This window comes from Convolutriloba macropyga, chromosome 14 (assembly GCF_964194025.1).
Source record: "Convolutriloba macropyga chromosome 14, txConMacr16.3, whole genome shotgun sequence".
NCBI lineage: Eukaryota > Metazoa > Xenacoelomorpha > Acoela > Convolutidae > Convolutriloba > Convolutriloba macropyga.
This window is the reverse complement of record NC_134481.1, coordinates 20259305-20277851: the sequence shown is the minus strand read 5'-3', so window position 1 is coordinate 20277851 and position 18547 is coordinate 20259305. Positions and strand designations below refer to the sequence as shown.

Below are 18547 nucleotides of genomic sequence, written 5' to 3'. Positions count from 1 at the left end.
ATATATAAACATATATATAAATAGTATTTATATATATATATATATATATATATATACATATATGTATATATATATATATATATATATGAGGCTCAGTAATGAGCGTTTGCTCGAGCCCGCTGACCCTCAATTTCGGCTTTATTGTCTTCGAAATGAAGATGGGATAGAAAGCTATCAAAAACTTAAGTATTTTTTGAAAACAACTGGTGTATGAGTAAAAAAATGTGTCCAACTCAAATCATTGATGGGATTTTTTTAAAAAATGCCACTTTAGAGGGCCGTGAAGAGTTGCCATTACTATGAACAACAAAATCAAAACTACAAACATGAATAAAATTCAAAACTCAACAATTTTTTAGAAAAACTTAATAACAAATTCTAAATAGCATCAGATAAAACCTAAATTCACAAAATAATCAGTTCAATGTTCGTCACTAGAAAAAAAATAATATTGAACCAGTCCTTAATGAGACCCTGTAAAAAAACAATGCGACTAACAGAAACATTACGCTCATAATCTTTGAATACAATTTGGTCCAAAGAAATGAAATCCATTAGATATGAACTGAAATCATTTTATACGTTTTTAATACGATCATTTAGAACTCGATTAGATAAAACATTGAGACCTGTCAAAATTACTCATACAACTGCAAATTTCAATCAAAGACATTTTTAAAAGGAGTACAAAAAAAGCAACAAATGCAAAAAAATCAACTGAAAAACACTTTGAGAAAACGATGTCGAAGCCCTTAAGGCCATAATCTTTGCCCTAAGAATAAGAACTGTTTGTTTGCGCGTTTTTTGAACTCCAGTAAAGTGATATGTGGCCATCCATTAATGAGACTAACAAGCAAACAATTAAAAAGCAAAGTTAAAAACAATGTTTCTTTTTCGAAAACAACTAATTTAGAGGTCATGAAAATCCATAGCTATAAACTGAAATGAAAAATGAGGTTTTTTCATTACTCTAATGGAGCCCATCGAGAAATATTTCTGATCAGAATGAGTCCTACGTTTAGCAAAAATGTTCACCAAATGCCAGCAACGTGATATGTGACCTGTAAGTAATGAGATTAGGTAACAAATAGAAAGATAAACAAGAGATGCAATTAATTAAAAAAATATATTTTTTAACACAATTGTTTTCGAAGCCTTTAAAAAAGTCAGCAGAAAATTATTATTTTTCACTAGATTCCTTTTTTCCTATAAAAGAAGACCTTGATACCTGTCACTAATCAGATTATTTCAAACGTTAACAAACGAAGTCAAATACAGTCAAAAACAAAAAAAGAAAAAATTAGAAATACCGGTGTCATACCCATTATAACCACAATCAATTCACGGAAAAGTTTCATCTGCGCCTATTTCACGCCACAAATAAGACAAATGACCAGTAGTTAACGAGAATATGAAAGTAACCAAAATAAACACAAAACAACAGAGGTTGCAAATTCAAGAAGTAATTAAATATTTTTCTAGTATTTCTAGTTTTTAAATAATTTTGAAAACCATTACCTATTAATTCAAATCGATAAATAGATTCCTTGATTTCACCAACGAAAGCCATCGAGACCTGTCATAAATCAAAATATGTCACTTTTACAAAAGGAACCTCAAACACAGACAAATATCGATAAATATAAAAATAAAGTATTTTTTTGGCAACCAACCGGCGTCGAAACCGTTAAAACTATTTAAAAAAATTACGTTTTTGCGCTTTCCTACGATGCCAATAAGAAGATATCTAGCCGGTAATTATTAAGACTGTGTATCAAATACACAAAACACAAAATTTGCTAAGCAAAAAACTTTTTTTTTAAAAACATTTAGTTTCAAAGTCATGAAATTTTTATCATTTGTAAATTTAAACATTTAAAACTCTTTGTTCTGCAAATAAGCAAAATTTGTCATACGTTTGTAAATGAACTGCAAATAAAGACAAAAAAAAACATTTTTTTTGAGAAAAATAGTCGGTGAAGCTATTGAAACCATAATCTTTTCTTTAAAAAATAAATATCTCCAAATGCGACTCTTTTTGACGCTAAATTGTGATACGTCACCAGTGATTAATGAGACTAAAGTATAGTGAAATAAAAAAAGGGAAATATAGAAAATTGTGAAATAGAAAAAAAGGACAGAACATGAAAAAATTTTCAAAATTTTTTTACCTATCTTGAAAAAATTATCTTTAAAGTCATGAAAACCATCGGCTAACAACCAAAAGCAGTAAACAGACCCATGTGTTTCTCCATAAAAAGCGACTGAAACCTATTATAATTCAGAACTTCTCATACGACTACAAGAAAAAGGCAGTTAACTAAAAACAACGTGAAAAAAGTTCAGTTAAATTCTTCTAGAAAACAATGTCGAAGCCGTGAAAACTATAATCCCACCCTTAATAAAAAATTATAAATTCATTGTGCATAATTTGTGAACACGAATAAGGTGATAAGATTCTATCATTATTTTGATAATGTGTAAAAAACAGAGAAAATCAACCTAGTAAATGGGCAAATGTCCAAAAACACAATTTTTTTGCGAAACTAGAAATATCGAAATCAGAAAACAATTTCTTGAAACGTAAAACAACAATGAAAATTAAAATTTACTTAAATAGAGGATGCATTCTCTGTGTCATGAAACTAAGCCACAAGTTGGCCAAAATAACGGACAGAATAGTGGCAAAGCTCTATAATCCATTGTTTATTTTGAAAAGAAATGGTTTTTAAAGTCAAATCGACAATAAGTTTTCGACTAAAATGTAAAAACATTAACTGATATTGTTTATGAGGCCAATTGGATCCGTCAATAGTGAGCCTTGATTTGAAATGTTCTCTTTTCTAATGAACATAAAAAAATCAATAATTTTTTCGGAAAAATTTTTTCCAATGATTCCAATCCGGATTATTTTTGGACTTTGGAATTCAAGAATTAAATCAGAACTAGCCTTGCTGTTACTGATTCTTCATTAAGAACATGCAATGGTTCCCAGTGTAATGGATATAGATAAATTGAAAAATAAATTGAATTTTCAAAGAAAAATGATGCTGGTTGTATAATTACCGAGTTATATTAGCTAAAAACAGGCACAATTTCAAACCCAGAATCTTTTCAGAGAAAGCGGAGAAGTACAATAACCCTCTCTACTGACGCAAATTGTGCCAACATTTTTTTTTGTTCACTTCCGGCAAATTTAACCAAAGTTGACTAAAAAAGCTTTTTCTTGAAATTTTCGATGAAAAAATGCTGATTTTTTTGAAATATGTAGCAAAAATTTAACCCAAAAAATTAGACAAAAAATTTCAACAGCACTCTTTTGTTTTTAGAAAAAAAACAAAAACACTTTTTCTAAAACAATTTCGACACATTTTAGCAAAAATGATAAAAATATAGGCAAAAATTCCGGAAAATGTGAATAAAAACAACGGAAATTTGTCTATTATTCAAAAATTTTAAACCTCGTCAACTCACTGAAAAGAGTGAAAATGAAAAAAAATCTTATTAATTCCATATTCAACACTGGACCTGCTTTCTAATGATACCACTCACAGCTCTACGATGAATATATCGATCGGCCAAAATTGACTCAACAAAAAAACTTTATTTAATTATGTAGTTCCTCCCCCACTAATGTGGGTCGGAACATTTATGTTTTGAGTTTCCCTTTTTCGAAATATTGGGGAAAGTGTCTATCACAATTATGACAAAGCTCACCATTATTGCTTTGTCATTGCATAAGATTAACTTTTGGGTGAAAGGAAAGTACACATGCATTCCAACTTTGATATCTGTAAATCTACCACCATATATAGTCCTTTCAGTTGTCCATTCAAACAATATATCGTTTTTAAGCCCCCTCTGGGATTACTTTTTATTCAAATTTTGGTAATAAAAGTTTTTTTTACATCGTATACATCCGTGCGCAAAAATTATTTCGCTACCGAAAAATTTCAACGAAATATAGCGTGGCACTTCATGATTAATGTCATGATTACAAATTGTCACGTTTATTTTCAACTAAACATATGCGCCCTAATTTTTACCCTTAACTCTCGATCATGGCCATGTTGGTCAACAACACTTCATTCATAGTTTTTCACAGCAATGTAGGTGCGTGATCAAATTTCCCTACTTTTGAGGGGTCACTTTATGACATGGACTATCAGCCGAGGAGAAAAGAGGGAAGCGAGAGAGAAACGAAAGGAGATTAACTTCATTTCTTCAGGAAATCAGGGTGCGATTACATCACGCTTTCTGCGCCTTATCTTTCTCTTCCAAATAAGGAAATGGAATTTTAAACTTTCTCCTGGTGCGTAATTGCCTGAGGGCATTAAAGAAAGATTAGATAAATTGATGAGGTTCGGTACTTTTTGATTGCTTTTCAAAATCATTCATTCACCTTTGGTTTGTTTTGAACTTTGATTTGTTGCCTACGGTTTTTTTTTTCAAATTCAGCTATACAAGTTCAGTTTCTGTAAAGATTTCTCGTGAAATCAGTTGTAAAAGCGCCGACGCCATCTTCTTAAAATGTTTGAAATTTTGTTATTCCACAATTTTTCCCTGGGGGTTGTAACTTAATTAAAGAACTGCATTTTCTATTTATCTTATTTGATGTCACAATTTTTTGGCTTTTGGTTCTGCTTTACAGGTTTAACAGAAATTAAATTAGAAAAATTAATATATATGTAAAATTTATGATATCATAGAGCTCAGCTTGTGTATATTATTAAAGAGCTTTGATGTTTCTCTTTTTCATCATTAGGCGCTAATGAGCTGCGCAGACACTGCAGAGGCAAAGTAATTCTGTCCCATCAACGATGAAATTGAAATTTGATCAAATGAAATTGGTAAGAATCAGATTTAAAATTGAAGATCAAAATGAACACAAAAGACGAGTCGATAGATTAAAATTATAAACTTCAATCGGAACCAAAGTTTTGATTAAATTCAGTTGGTTTTATCCTTAATGAAACCATTAATTGCTTTTGATGCTCGTGATGCAAAATTTGACAGCAAAAATTCAGAAGGCAAAAATTTAGCGAATTTTGTGAAAAAAAAATCGTTTATTCGAAATATCTAATGTGCTTAATATCTGTACAGAAAAGCTTTTGTCCTTCAAAACTTCATCTGTTCAATGCAACTCGCTAATTTTCACTTATTTCATGTTCCGGATTTTCATCCGTGTTGATCAAAAAAATAAGCAAAATCAACTGAAACAGAAAGTTTGAATTCATTATTTCAGGTATATCGTGTAGTCAACTAACACCTTTATAGCTTGATGACTATTGAATTTAGATTTTGTTTCACCTTTATTTATGTGTGTGTAACGTATGAACAGTGCAGACGCCATTAGAATATAATTGGCCAAATGCTTAAATATTATCAAGTGATGGCCGCGAGAGATACTCATATGCACTGAGAGATCAAAAACACTCCAACATACTGTTAGGGGGTCTAAGAATGCGCAACTACTGTGAAACTGGACCAGTACGGGATTCGAACCAGCATCTCATATGTGCAAGCCATAGTGTGCTAATCATTACATCAACTGGTCTCAAGCTCTCGAACTTAGACATCTATTATAACCTATTCTCATGTTCTTTGTTGCTCCTCAAGGCTTCATTACTCTAGCTTACTATACGTTGAATAAGTAGAGCTTCTTGTCAAGCTATGTCAAGCTTATATTGAGCCCAATAATCATTGGGTTGTTTTCTCTTTATCTTCAGCCACAAATAGTTTTTGACCCTCTTGAGGGGGGAGGAACTATATACTCAAATGGGTTTTATTTTGTTCAGACAATTTTGACCGATCGATACATTCATCGTACAGAGTTGTGAGTGGTATCATTAAAAAGCCGGTCCAGCGCAGAATGTGGAAATAAAAAGATTTTTTTGAGTTTCGTTTTCTAGAGCGAGTTATCATGGTTTAAGTTTTTGTGAATATTAGAACAATTTGCCTTATTTTCATTCACATTTTCCGGAGTTTTCGCCTAAAGCTTGGTCAATTATGCTAAAATATGTAAATATTGTTAACAAAAGTACTGTTGATTTTTATTTTAAAAGAGAAAAAAAATGTTGTTGACTGTTTTGATTCATTTTTTGGCCAAATTTTGAACAAAACATTTTAAAATTCAGACTAATTCCACATAGGGCTACTTCCACATTCGTTGAGAGTTGTCTGGAATTAAAATTTTGCCGTTTTTTGCTAACTTTACTCTTTGATTATCGAAAACGCAGCACTTATTTTTGATCTTTAAACAAAAAAATTATCTGGATCTATAACATTTGACAAATTGAGTGTTCCTAATGGATAAACATCTTTAGAAAGGCTGGTTTTGGTACAACCTTGCACTGTTACAATCCAAAACTAATTCGGATTGTAGTCAGTCGGTTTTTTTATTTTCGGTCTTTTCGGTCTTTTCTTTGTTAATTAAAGAACAGAACAATTCAAATCAAAGCTTACTGTTAATAGGTCTAAATGGTTTCCTAAGCAGTTCCAAAGTCTTCACCCGAACACTTATGGTTGATTTGACTTTTAAAAATGTTTGCTTTTTAAATAAACAACGGCTTATTGAATTTTGCCACTATTTTTAATTTATTTGGTTAACATGTAGCTTATTGTCAGCAAAAAAAGACAGGTTCTTTTTATTCTCCTACTAAACTAAAAGTTTTAAGCCATTTTACGCGTTAATTTAAGTTTTTCTGGCTTTGATACAACTAGATTTCACAATTTTTTTTAAGGCGTTGGCCCATCTTTCACTTTTTTTCGCGTTTTATCCCATTAACTTATTGATGACAGCTCACAAATTGCAAAATTGGGGGTTCAACATAAGGAACAGAAGATTAAATTAAAGTAAATAGAGGCATAGATTAATGTTTTAACGGCTTCAACACCCCTTTCTCGAAATTTTTTTTCATTTGTCTTTAAATATCGCTTTCACTTTGTCTTTTTAGCGGCATGAAATTTCCTGGATAAGGACAGGTCTCGCTGGCTTTTTATGGAAAAATAAATGATTCTATTTGCTGATTTGAAATGATAGCTGATGGCTTTCATGACTTTGAAAACAATTGTTTTCAAAAACTAAAAAAAAATCACTTCAATTTCGCTTTTTTGTACCTTTTTGTCCAACTGTTACCTAGTGTTGTTAATTACAGGTCACATAAGATATTTTTGTTTTGTCAAAGGAAGGTGTACGTGTACATAATTTAGTGTTTGTAACGAATTCATAATGAATTTACTGGCATCGACACAGGTTTTTCGCAAAAAAAAAATTAAACTATAATTTTTTTATTTTGTCTATTTTTGACGTTCATTTTGTTGACATAAGACATACTCAGAAAATATCAGTCCTCAAGCGCTTCCTTTGGACGAGCAAACGTACTTATTCAATTATTTCATTTTGTATCTAATGGCTTTCATGACTTTGAAAATAAGTGTTTTCAAAAAAAGAAAACAATTACTTAATTTTGCTTAGTTTTTTGTCTACTTCTTTCCCATTCTCATTATTTGGAGCTCACATACCACAAAATTGGCGTTAGGAGAAGGCTCAATTGAACATATTTTGTGGGGCAAATTCTGGCTTTACGGCTTCGACAGCGTTTTCTCGCAAGTTTTAATTGAACTTTTGTTTGTTGTCTCCATTTGTTGTTCTGTTTGTAACAGCATAAAAAATTGAATATTGACAAGTCTTAATGCCCTCCTATAGAAGCATTAGAGGCATAGGTTATTGTAAAATATTTAGATATTTTCAATTTATATCTAATGGTTTTCATTGCTTTTGAAATTAATCGTTTTTTTAAAAAAAAGGTGATTTTTTTTAACTTTGCGGATTTTGTTCTTTTGTCTAATTGTCACCAAGCCATCTTACGGACTGAAGCCATATCTTTTCCAACAAATACAGTTTTTTTTAGTTTCACTTTTATCTGACGCTATCTTGACTTTGTTATTAAGTTTTTTTTTAATGGACATAAACTTTTGGATGTAATTAATGTTTGTTGCTGTTTTGATTTTGTATTTCGTCTATTCTCACTTTCTTAATAATGGCAGAACGCAGCAATGTAATGCGGCGTTTTTTACTCCAATGGATTATTTGAGTTGGAGGCAATCTTCTTGTCCATACACCAATTTTTTTGAAAAATTCTTTAGTTTTTGGGTTGTTTTATCTGTTCCTCATTTGATAGATAATTATGCCAAAAATGTGATGAGCGGGGTCGGAACTTTATGTGCGATCGCACATTACCAATTGTTGTTTTTTAATTTAGAATTATGGAAAGGTTTTCTTTTACCCTCATTTTGAAGCCTATTTAAACTTTTCACCTCCATTTAAATTGATGTAATAAATGTTAAAATAGTTAATCAGCAGTAAAATTCTTATCTATGGAAAGCTGTTTAAAAGCCTTAAAATTAATCGCTTGGTGAGAAAATTTGGTTCCGAAGATTTAACAAGGCCTTTTTAGGTTGAACCTATATGAGATTTTATTAATATAAAAATTTGTTTTAAAAAAACTTTGAGTTTCAAGTTCTAGACAAGAAGTGCCGCGTTTTGTCAAGGGCCTCAAGCTCAGGCATGTCTTATCAAGTTATAAAATTTTTTGATTTATTGTGAGTATATATTTCATAAAACACGTTAGAAAGGATTTTGTACTTTTTAGTCAATTGATAATTCGGACGCGAGCATTGTGACATTTTATTTGATAATTCACAAGGAATGAGCATTTGGCTGGCTTCGATGATTTCCAGTTATTATTTCCAAAAATATTTAAAGAAAATCAATCATTTAAGTAAAAGTCGTACATTTTGCTGTTACTGCTGTACAAAATGCGGGCATTGCAGAAAATAAAATTTTTAAACTCTAAAGTTCGGTGGTTGCAAAAGTAAAAATATTTTTTTTTGGGTATGTCTACCTCCAGTTAAGGTTCCAGACGAACAAATCTCCTTATCAGACTGTCCTAGACCAAAGTGACCCCTAACCAGTCAGACCAAAGTGTCCTCTAGTTAGGCAGGCCATCTCAGAGCAACGCGACCTATGCCAAATTCTACCCAGACCATTTCCAAATGGACGAATTTGTAGAGAAACTTTGAGGGCAGACTCCGGTTTATAATCGAAAAGGGTTCTGGCCATGGTTGATGGGTACCCGGAACTCTGCAGTTTTTGAAAAACTAAGCGAACTTCGAGGAAGAATAGATAATTGCCTTTATGATTATGAGTATATTGTAATGATGGAACTATTATGACTAGCATAAATAACCAAATGCGTACCTGTTGAACCAGTCGTCTGTGTACCTAGGGTAAGGATATGGATCATCACTGCTGAAGTCATAGCTCGCATCTGCATTCTGAAACACAAAAGAACTAACATTTATATCGCTGCCTAAAGAGACGCGTTGAGTTATGCATTGCAAGCGTTGTGGACAATTCTAAATGCAAGTCTTACAAACGATATATGTTTGCACTTGGATATTTTAAAGTTTACCTTAGAAAACACACGTGCTAGGTTTAAAATACCAAAGTCTGTAGTGTCGGAAGATAAATTGCCAAAATTTTTTTTTATACATAGCTATAGAAGTCGATCTAACAAGTTTCTGCAAGTTCAAAATCGCAGGTTGCGTATTTTAAGCAAGGCTAAGTAACTGCAGGAGTCACTTCAAAATTCTGGCTGACATCTCGAACCACTACGTCGTTCTCGATAAACGTCAGAACTTCTCAGTGATTTCAAGCATAGCCACATAACCTATATTTAATACCTCAGAAATGTCTCTAAAAGCTTATACCAGAGGGCAACCAAAATCGAAAAAAAGATGCGCTAGTCTAACATAGTTGGGTGCCAGATCCGGGTGTAGGTAGTCCAGTCCATCGTCCATGATAGCCACTGTTACGCCCTTGCCGGTGTAACCCTGTTTCCAGGCATCCACCACGTTCAAATCTAGACCTGGCTTCCCACCGGCTTGTCCTGTGTTCAGGAGGTACCTGCAAGAAACAATTGGAAAAATAAACGCACATTTAAGATTTCAACAACTACTTGTTAACAGATCTGTTCAAATTACATTTCAATCAATAATTTAACCGGTTATAATTTTATTTGTTATAAATCTGATTTAAAAACTCTTAGAAAGTTGTCGATGCTAAATGTTGCGATATTGTTGAGTTTACGCAAAAGCACTTTACTCTAACTTCACGGCGTTCAGCCAATCAAAACTAAACCTGGACTACACGCAATCAACTGTAAAGTTTCTGGTTATTCTAACCGAGCATTAGAAATCAATATATTTTTTATAATAGACCTTTACAATACCATAAAATTTTTTAAAAAACCAGTTATCTTTATACATATTTGCGATCTCTAGCTCAATTGTCAAACAAACTGGACTTCTATATACTTAGAAACAAAATGACAACAATGCGCTTGCAGAGCTGGCCGTTATCGGAGGAGACATTTCATCATTGGAAATTACAGTACCGTCGGTTTTCGCAGGATTCTTGAAGAACTTGCCTGATAGCTGAGACAACTTGACCAAGAAAAATTTGAATTTTTTTATTTCGATGAAATTTTTCTACAAAAAGGTTTGTAAGGTTTTTTCTGCACAAATTTTGGGGGCTACATGACCCCCTCACCAAAATCGTGCAAATGGCAAAACTACAAAAAGAGTTGCAATTTATATCCATGCTCGATCAATTAGATCAATTCCGTTCAGATGATAGAATAGATTGTAATTAACCTTGAGTAATTGAAACTTTTAGTTTCCTTATTTCGAACTTTAAATGTTAGTTCTAAGACCTGTTATTGTAAAGGAAACGAATATAAATAATAAACTAAACAAACTTTTCCTATCGATAAAATAGGTCCCTGATAAAAAAGATCCTAATTAAACTTGAATTTTGCAACCGAAGACATCGCAATTTTCGTTAATAAAGTTTTCATTAGGTACATACATATATAAAACAGCATTAGTGTCATTGAAATAATGAAGTTTACAGAATAATGAACTGGAAAAAATTGCATCGATTTGCTTTCTCGGCATTTTTGTTCCGACCCCTCTTGAGGGGGGAGGAACTATATACTCAACTGGGTTTATTGGTTCAGTCAATTTTCACCGATCGATATATTCATCGTAGAGAGTTGTGAGTGGTATTATTAAAAAGCACGTCCAGCGTAGAATAGGGAATTAAAATTTTTTGAATTTTGTACAGACAGTTATCGAGACTTCAAGTTTTGTGAAAAGTAGACGTAATCCGTTGTTTTTATTCACATTTTCCGGATTTTTGACCAAATTTTCATCAATTTTTCTAAAATTTGTTATAACAACAGTGTTGTCGGGTTTACGTTTCAGTATAGCGGAAGCTTGCCATTGGTTTTATCAGAGTCTTTTGGTTATCGTGGTTTCAATTTTTGTAAAAATTAGACGGATTTGAGTTATTTTTATTCAAATTTTCCGGAATTTTTGCCTAAAACTGTTGTCATTTTCGCTAAAATATGTAAAAAATGTTAACCAAAACAATTTTGAATTTATTTTTAGATACAAAAAGTCTTGTTGACTGTTTTGATTTAATTTTTTTGACTAATAATATGGGTAAATATTTCAAAATTCAGCCTTTTTCATCAATTTTGCCGTTTTGCTAACTTTACTATTATCAAAGAACAGCATTTATTTCTGATTTTTTAACTGACAAATTGTCTAGATCTAACACATTCGAAAAAATTGAGTGTTCTTCTTGAAAGAAAATAATAATAAGGCAGGTTTTGGTCCAGACTTCGACTGTTACAATCCAATTATAATTCAGATTGTAATAGGTCGGTCTATTTTTTTAAATTTCGATCTTTTTTATGTTAATTAAAGAACAGAACAATTCAAATCAAAGCTTACCTTTGATAGCTACAGTTGACTTCCTAAGCAGTTCCCAATTAATGTAGTTATTCTTTTTATTTGAAAGATTATGGTCGTTTTGACTTTTAAAGATGTTTGATTTTTAAATAAACAAGGGCTTATTGAACCGTCCCAATTTTTTTCTTTCAAATTAGTCAACTTGTAGCTTACTGTCAGCAAGGAAGGAATGGTTTTTCAGCCTCTACGTTCTACTGAATTAAAACTTAAAATATTTTGCGGTTTTGCGCGTTAAGTTATGGTTTTCTGCTGTTGATACTACAATATTTCACAATTTGTTTTCCATTTTAAGGCATTGGCCCCTTTTTCACGTTTTCATTTCGTTTTGTCACATTATCATATTATTGACTGTTCACATATTACAATATTGGCGTTCAAAAAAGGACACAATTGAACATAAAAAAGTCATAGATTATGGTTTTAATGGCTTCGACACCCCTTTCTCGAAGAATTTAATTGAATTTTTCATATTTGTCTTTAACTGTAGATTTTACTTTGCCTTTTTAGTCGTACGAAAAATCCTGGATAATGACAGGTCTGATTGACTTTTTACGGCGGAAAAATTGAGCCGATATTCTGATTTGAGTAGATAGCTGATGGTTTTCATGACTTTGAAAACAATTGTTTTCAAAAAATGAAAAAAAGACCTTTTAACTTCGCATTTTGGCTCTTTTGTCAATTTGTCACCTAGTCTCGTTAACTAGAGGTCAAATATAACATTAGTGTCCTCGGGTAAGGTGCAAGCGTACAAAATTTAATGTTTCTGAAGAAATTGTTATGTATTTACTCGCTTCGACACGGGTTTTTGGAAAAAAAGATGTAAGACATACGCTGAATAAATGCAGCTCTCAAGCTTTTCCTTTGGACGAACAAACAGACCTATTTGAATTTTTCTTTTTCTAGCTGATGGCTTTTATGACTTTAAATTTAATTGCTTTCAAAAAACACAAAAGTATTACTTAATTTTGTTGTTTCTCTCTTTTTTGTTTACTTGTTTCAGATTCTCATTAGTGAGTTAATGAGAGGTTGCATACCACATTATTGGCGTTCGAGGAAGGCTCAATTGAACAACTTTTGTGGGGAAGATCTGACTTTACGGCTTCGACATCTTTTTCTCGCAAAGTTTAATAGAATTTTTGTTTGTTGTCTCCATTACTACCCTCCTAAAAAACCGTATGTGATCATAAACATCTTGGATATTTTCAATTGCTATCTAATGGTTTTCATAACACAGAAATTAATTGTTTTTACAAACATAAGCCAACTTTTTATTGCTGTTTTTTTGTTCTTTTTTGTCTAATTTTTACCGAGCCGTTTTGTGGAGTGGTCCCATATCTTTTCTAGTGAGTACAAGTTATTTTGGATAAGTTTCTGTTCTATCTGAAGCTATTTTTACTTTGTTATTAAGTTTTTCTTTGTAAAAAAAGGACACAAAATTTTGGATATAATTAATGGTGTTTTTGTTGATTGATTTTGTGTTCGTCTTGACTTGTTTTTCTTAATTATGGTTGATCTCATCAATCTAATGTGACATTTGTACTACAATCGGTTATTTGCGTTGCAGGCAATTTTTTTTTCAGACAGATTTCTTGAAAAAAAACTGTTCCTCATTTGGTATACGTTTATGCCAAAAATGTGGATGAGCAGGATCGGAACTTTATGTGCGAACGCACATTACCGAGCCTCCTTGTATAATCTATTAACAAAAATTTTCTAAGGAGGGTAGCAATTTTAGTGAAACCAACTCTGATTCTTTTGCCCCTCTTCCCGCTACTACAACTAATTCTCATCATAAACGCACTCATAACAATTAGTTCGAGAATTGGTGATTAACACAATAAAATTTACCACCAAATCACTTTACTTATTAAACTTTTGATTATGATAACCCAAAACGGAGTTGATTGAACAAAATAAAGTTGAAAAATTACTCATTCAAAACACGCCATTTGTGATGGAACAATGAAGGAATTTCTTTGGAATTAAAACTGAAAGATGTAATTTGAATGGCGTAGCTTAAAACTTTTCAAAATTGGAACGACACTAGATTAAATTTTAACTCAGTACAAAAGTTAGAACACAAAAACAGTCAGAACAAGCTGAATTACATTCAGCTCACAATTAATCATATGAACTAATTGCCTCTAGATATAAGCACAGATCTTCCAAATGTTAATTTTTCAGAAATTAAAAAAAAATTTCAAATAAAACTTATTTGACAAAATCTCACGTTTAAAAAAATTTAAAGGCTGTCACATGTGCTCAAATTTTTACAGAACAACCAAAGTAAGTTCTAACACTAGCATCTGAAACCCACCCGGGGACAAAACTGCTGAATTGTTGTAGTAAATTTATAAAAAGGTAAAGCATACGAATTATAAAACGTAGCAGCCTTACTTCGCCAAACGCACACAGAATTTTCTGCATTTTGTGGACATATGTGACATTGCAAAGTAGAATTTTGGTGACAATCTATCAGGAATCTATTCTGTCAGCGATAATACGAAGTACACCTACTGCAATGTTTGCCCTCTCTACTTAGGGCATAAGGTTCACCACTTCCTAAAATTCAAACGTCTTCAATTAGAATGAATCTTGCGGGCTTAGAAGTCTAGAAGTCAGGCTTTTCAAGAGAAACCATAAATAGGAACCTATTCCTTGATTACATTTACATTAAAGAAAAGCACAGAAATGATATTTCCTAATTTTGCTTTTAATACAAAAAAATGTAGACATTTTAGCATGTCTAAGCGTAGGTCTTATATAGTTCGAGCGTTTATAAATTGTGCGCGTAGATCTTACTTAAACTCTGCATTCCTGTGCGTGGACCTTCGATAAATTTGGCGTTTTTATGCAGAGATCATACATTTTCTTGACTCTTTCAAGCGTAGATCTTACATGAACTTGGATTTACTACTTGTTACTTTTGCATAATTTCAACAAATACACCTCTTTCTGTGAGACTCTAACCACCTCTATCCCGCATGTTGGTTGCGTTTTCTACCACTGAATTGTTACCCGCTTATTATCAAAACAGCAGAGCTAAAGCAAAACTTTTGGCTGTTGCAAACTTCAGGAACAATGGAGGACTATGATTACAAATTTTGTTGGGTTGGCACCACTACCTGATTAAAATCATCGAAAAATTTTTGTAAAATATTTTCCAGTAATAAATGAACAAAAACAGCTGTATAACTACATTTTTGTTAAACAACTAGTCTAAAATTTTTTTTGATGATTGTTCCAGCAAAATATAGAGTAGTAGATGTTCAGACCAAATTTGGTAGGACTTGAAGAATTTCTTGAACTGATTAAATCAACTGTCTTTGAATTTGGTTTCGTGAATATTAGAGGAACTTTCTCTGACTGAACTAGACCAAAATCAAGTATCCTTTTGTGACTCTAAAACCGGCAGAAACATTATTTTGATAGTCTAATCAAAATCAACAATTGGCTATATATCATAATAGTTGACTAAATTTAACCCCCAAAGCAAAGCAAATGTTTGTAAGATCACCGATTTTTTCGGATTATTGTAAGATCGCCGATAAATTAAACAAAAATTTTTGTAAGATCAAGGCTAAGATTTCATTGTTGATTTTATGTAAGATCAACGCTAAAATAGACGCTATATTGCGTCAGATCAGCGCTATGAACGGCGAATGTATGTAAGATATACGCTTTAAAAACTCCAAAAAACATGAAAGATCGACGCTGAGAAACGCTGAATTAGGTTGGATCAACTTTGGAAAACGGCGATTTTCTCCATCAAATTCAGCGTAGTTCTGACAGAAATTCAACGCAATCAACGCCAATCTTACATAATTTTGCAATTTTAGCGCTGACAACTCGTGGCTACAGTGGTGAAGCCAATTTAAATAGTACATCAACGTTACGCGAAACTAGTTGGTCTATATTATTCTAGTTATTAGACCCTTGTTATTTATCCTTTAGTGCGGTATTTTCGAAAATTTCAACAAAAATTTTTCTGGAAATTGGAATAAAACGACAAATGAACTGAAAATAGAAAGTTTGTCAAGTAAAAGAAAACGTTGAGGAACATCGAGATCTTCTAATAACATCATACATGTATGACCAGTCAAATTTTTAGTCACACAAATCAGTAATTTTACAATTGAAATCTGTTTTCTAGTAAAGGCGAGAAAAAATCAAGTCTTTTAATCAAATATTAAAATTTCATTTCAATCAAATATTATAGTAGAGAAGAATTGAACACATAGTTTTATTTCGAGAAAGTGAACAGTCGTTTTAGAAATGGAATAGCATCAATTTAACCGCCATTAGTATATCTATACACCGATCACAAAGGTATTTAACTATTGACTTTGGATTGAATTTTATCTGCTTAAAAATGATCATTGATTGAATTACCGCTAGTAATTTGTTAGTTTAACTTCTCGAAAGCAAAAAAGCCACATCGTTTTGCCACAAATGCATTTTTCATAACATTAGTACCTACCATTGTTTGTCAAATATGGGGTCGTTCACGTGTACAACCGGTCTCTGGTCCTGAAGGGAGCTCGACTTGTGGACAGAGTATCCCCTTTTACTCCTGACGAGACTCTCTTCAGCGGTCGTTACTCCCCTTCGCCGCCGGTGCAACAATTCATCGTGGTACTAAAAAAACAGAGAAACACAAACTTATGAAAAGACGAATTCGCACAGGCCAATTAATAAATCAAAACTGGGCATGGGCTGGTGTATACCTGTGTATGGTCTGGCCAGACCATAAACAGGCATTGTACAAACCGAACTTTGCCCATTATGAGTTAGGTTGCACCAGAACCCCCCCCCCCCCCCTGTCTGGGACCTAAGTCCGTCTGGCCCATACTATAGTCTTGAGTCGCGGACCTCACCTGGGAAGGGTTCTATATTTATAATCGGAACCAAATAGATCCAGGAAAAAAGTTAATTGCGCAAAAATAGTGTCGTGTAAAAAGAGCTCGTGTAAGATAAGCGGTTAATAACGTTTAGAAGTTACAATTTTCAGCGCGTGAATGAGTTTAATGCGTAGAAAGATTTCACATTATGCACGATCAATGCTAAAACTTAGCACTGATCCGGCATAAAGTCAACGTTTTCTTCGCATTCACCTCAGAGTTATGCGGGAATTTTGCGTTTGAGTGCTAACCTAAATTACGTCACAGATTAATTTACATATTTTGATATAATATCCCGATCCTTTAAACGCTTCCCGGTCCTTTAAACTGATATAATATCCCGATCCTTGAAATATCTCGATCCTGCTTTTTTTTGCTGGCCCTTTTCTAGTTCGCTGCGTTTGATGAAAATGAACCTCACATGCTTGAATAACACGTGAATTAAGGAGTCTTGAAAAACTTAAACCAGGCTTGAGAACTCAGAGTAGTTAATAAGAACTTGAGGTTTGAAGTCGAGTTACAAAAGTAAATTGTTCTACAAAATTACAAAATTACAATGCAACGCAAAAGAAATCTAAATTTTAAATAATTTAGTTGGATTTAAAATTTTAACAAACATTCTTAGACTTGTTAGTGGCTTGCAAATAGTGCGAGCGCATTTTATTTTTCCAGTCAAGTGTTATAAAGGCATTGTCGCCTCACAGGTTTTACCGATTTGATGATTTCACCTAAACTACTTAAGAAATCACCTGAAATGCTTTAAATGATTTGGTTTTTCTATTTTTTGTTTTCTTCTTCAATGTCCCGTATTTTGATCACAACTTAGTTCTGTGGAACATTTATTTCTAGGTCTAAGAAAATGCAACTCATTTTGTTAGAGTATACACTCTAGTTAATAAGTTGTGATCATAAGATGGAGCTTGAAATTATAGCTCAATATAAGAGAGCATAGTAAGACTCTCGCAATGTGGACCAGTTGGCTCAGTGGAGAGCACAGGATTGCAATCAATTAAGAGATTGTGGGGTCGCAACCCACATAGGTCCCAAACTTTACTCTCACTATAATGGTGTTGACATAGAATCAACATAACGAGCGAAGAGTTGCTCTAATAGGTTATGGGCCCAGCTTAAAGCTCTAACCCGAAGTTGAAAGTGAGGAGTTACGATGCACAACTTAAGGGGGTGTGTTAGAGTATACACTCTAGTAAATAAGTTGTGATCATAAGATGGAGCTTGAAATGATAGCTCAATATAAGAGAGAATAGTAAGACTCTCGCAATGTGGACCAGTTGGCTCAGTGGAGAGCACAGGATTGCAATCAATTAAGAGATTGTGGGGTCGCAACCCACATAGGTCCCAAACTTTACTCTCACTATAATGGTGTTGACATAGAATCAACATAACGAGCGAAGAGTTGCTCTAATAGGTTATGGGCCCAGCTTAAAGCTCTAACCCGAAGTTGAAAGTGAGGAGTTACGATGCACAACTTAAGGGGGTGTGTTAGAGTATACACTCTAGTAAATAAGTTGTGATCATAAGATGGAGCTTGAAATGATAGCTCAATATAAGAGAGAATAGTAAGACTCTCGCAATGTGGACCAGTTGGCTCAGTGGAGAGCTCAGAATTGCAATCAATTGAGAGATTGTGGGGTCGCAACCCACATAGGTCCCAAACTTTACTCTCACTATAATGGTGTTGACATAGAATCAACATAACGAGTAAAAGAGTTGCTCTAATAGGTTATGGGCCCAGCTTAACGCTC

At 32.9% G+C, this 18547-nt stretch overlaps 1 protein-coding gene across 3 annotated transcripts in view; it reads right to left on the bottom strand.

The window, feature by feature from the left end:
- Nucleotides 1-18547, bottom strand: part of LOC142353280 (neuroendocrine convertase 2-like) — a 47288-nt gene that overhangs the window by 15152 nt on the left and 13589 nt on the right. For all 3 annotated transcript variants that reach the window (XM_075405511.1, XM_075405512.1, XM_075405513.1), the window contains exons 3-5: nucleotides 16364-16521; nucleotides 9817-9970; nucleotides 9263-9339 (exon numbers count right to left, since the gene is read on the bottom strand). In XM_075405511.1, coding sequence (XP_075261626.1) covers nucleotides 9263-9339; nucleotides 9817-9970; nucleotides 16364-16521 — 389 coding nt within the window. The remainder of the gene's footprint in view (nucleotides 1-9262; nucleotides 9340-9816; nucleotides 9971-16363; nucleotides 16522-18547) is intronic.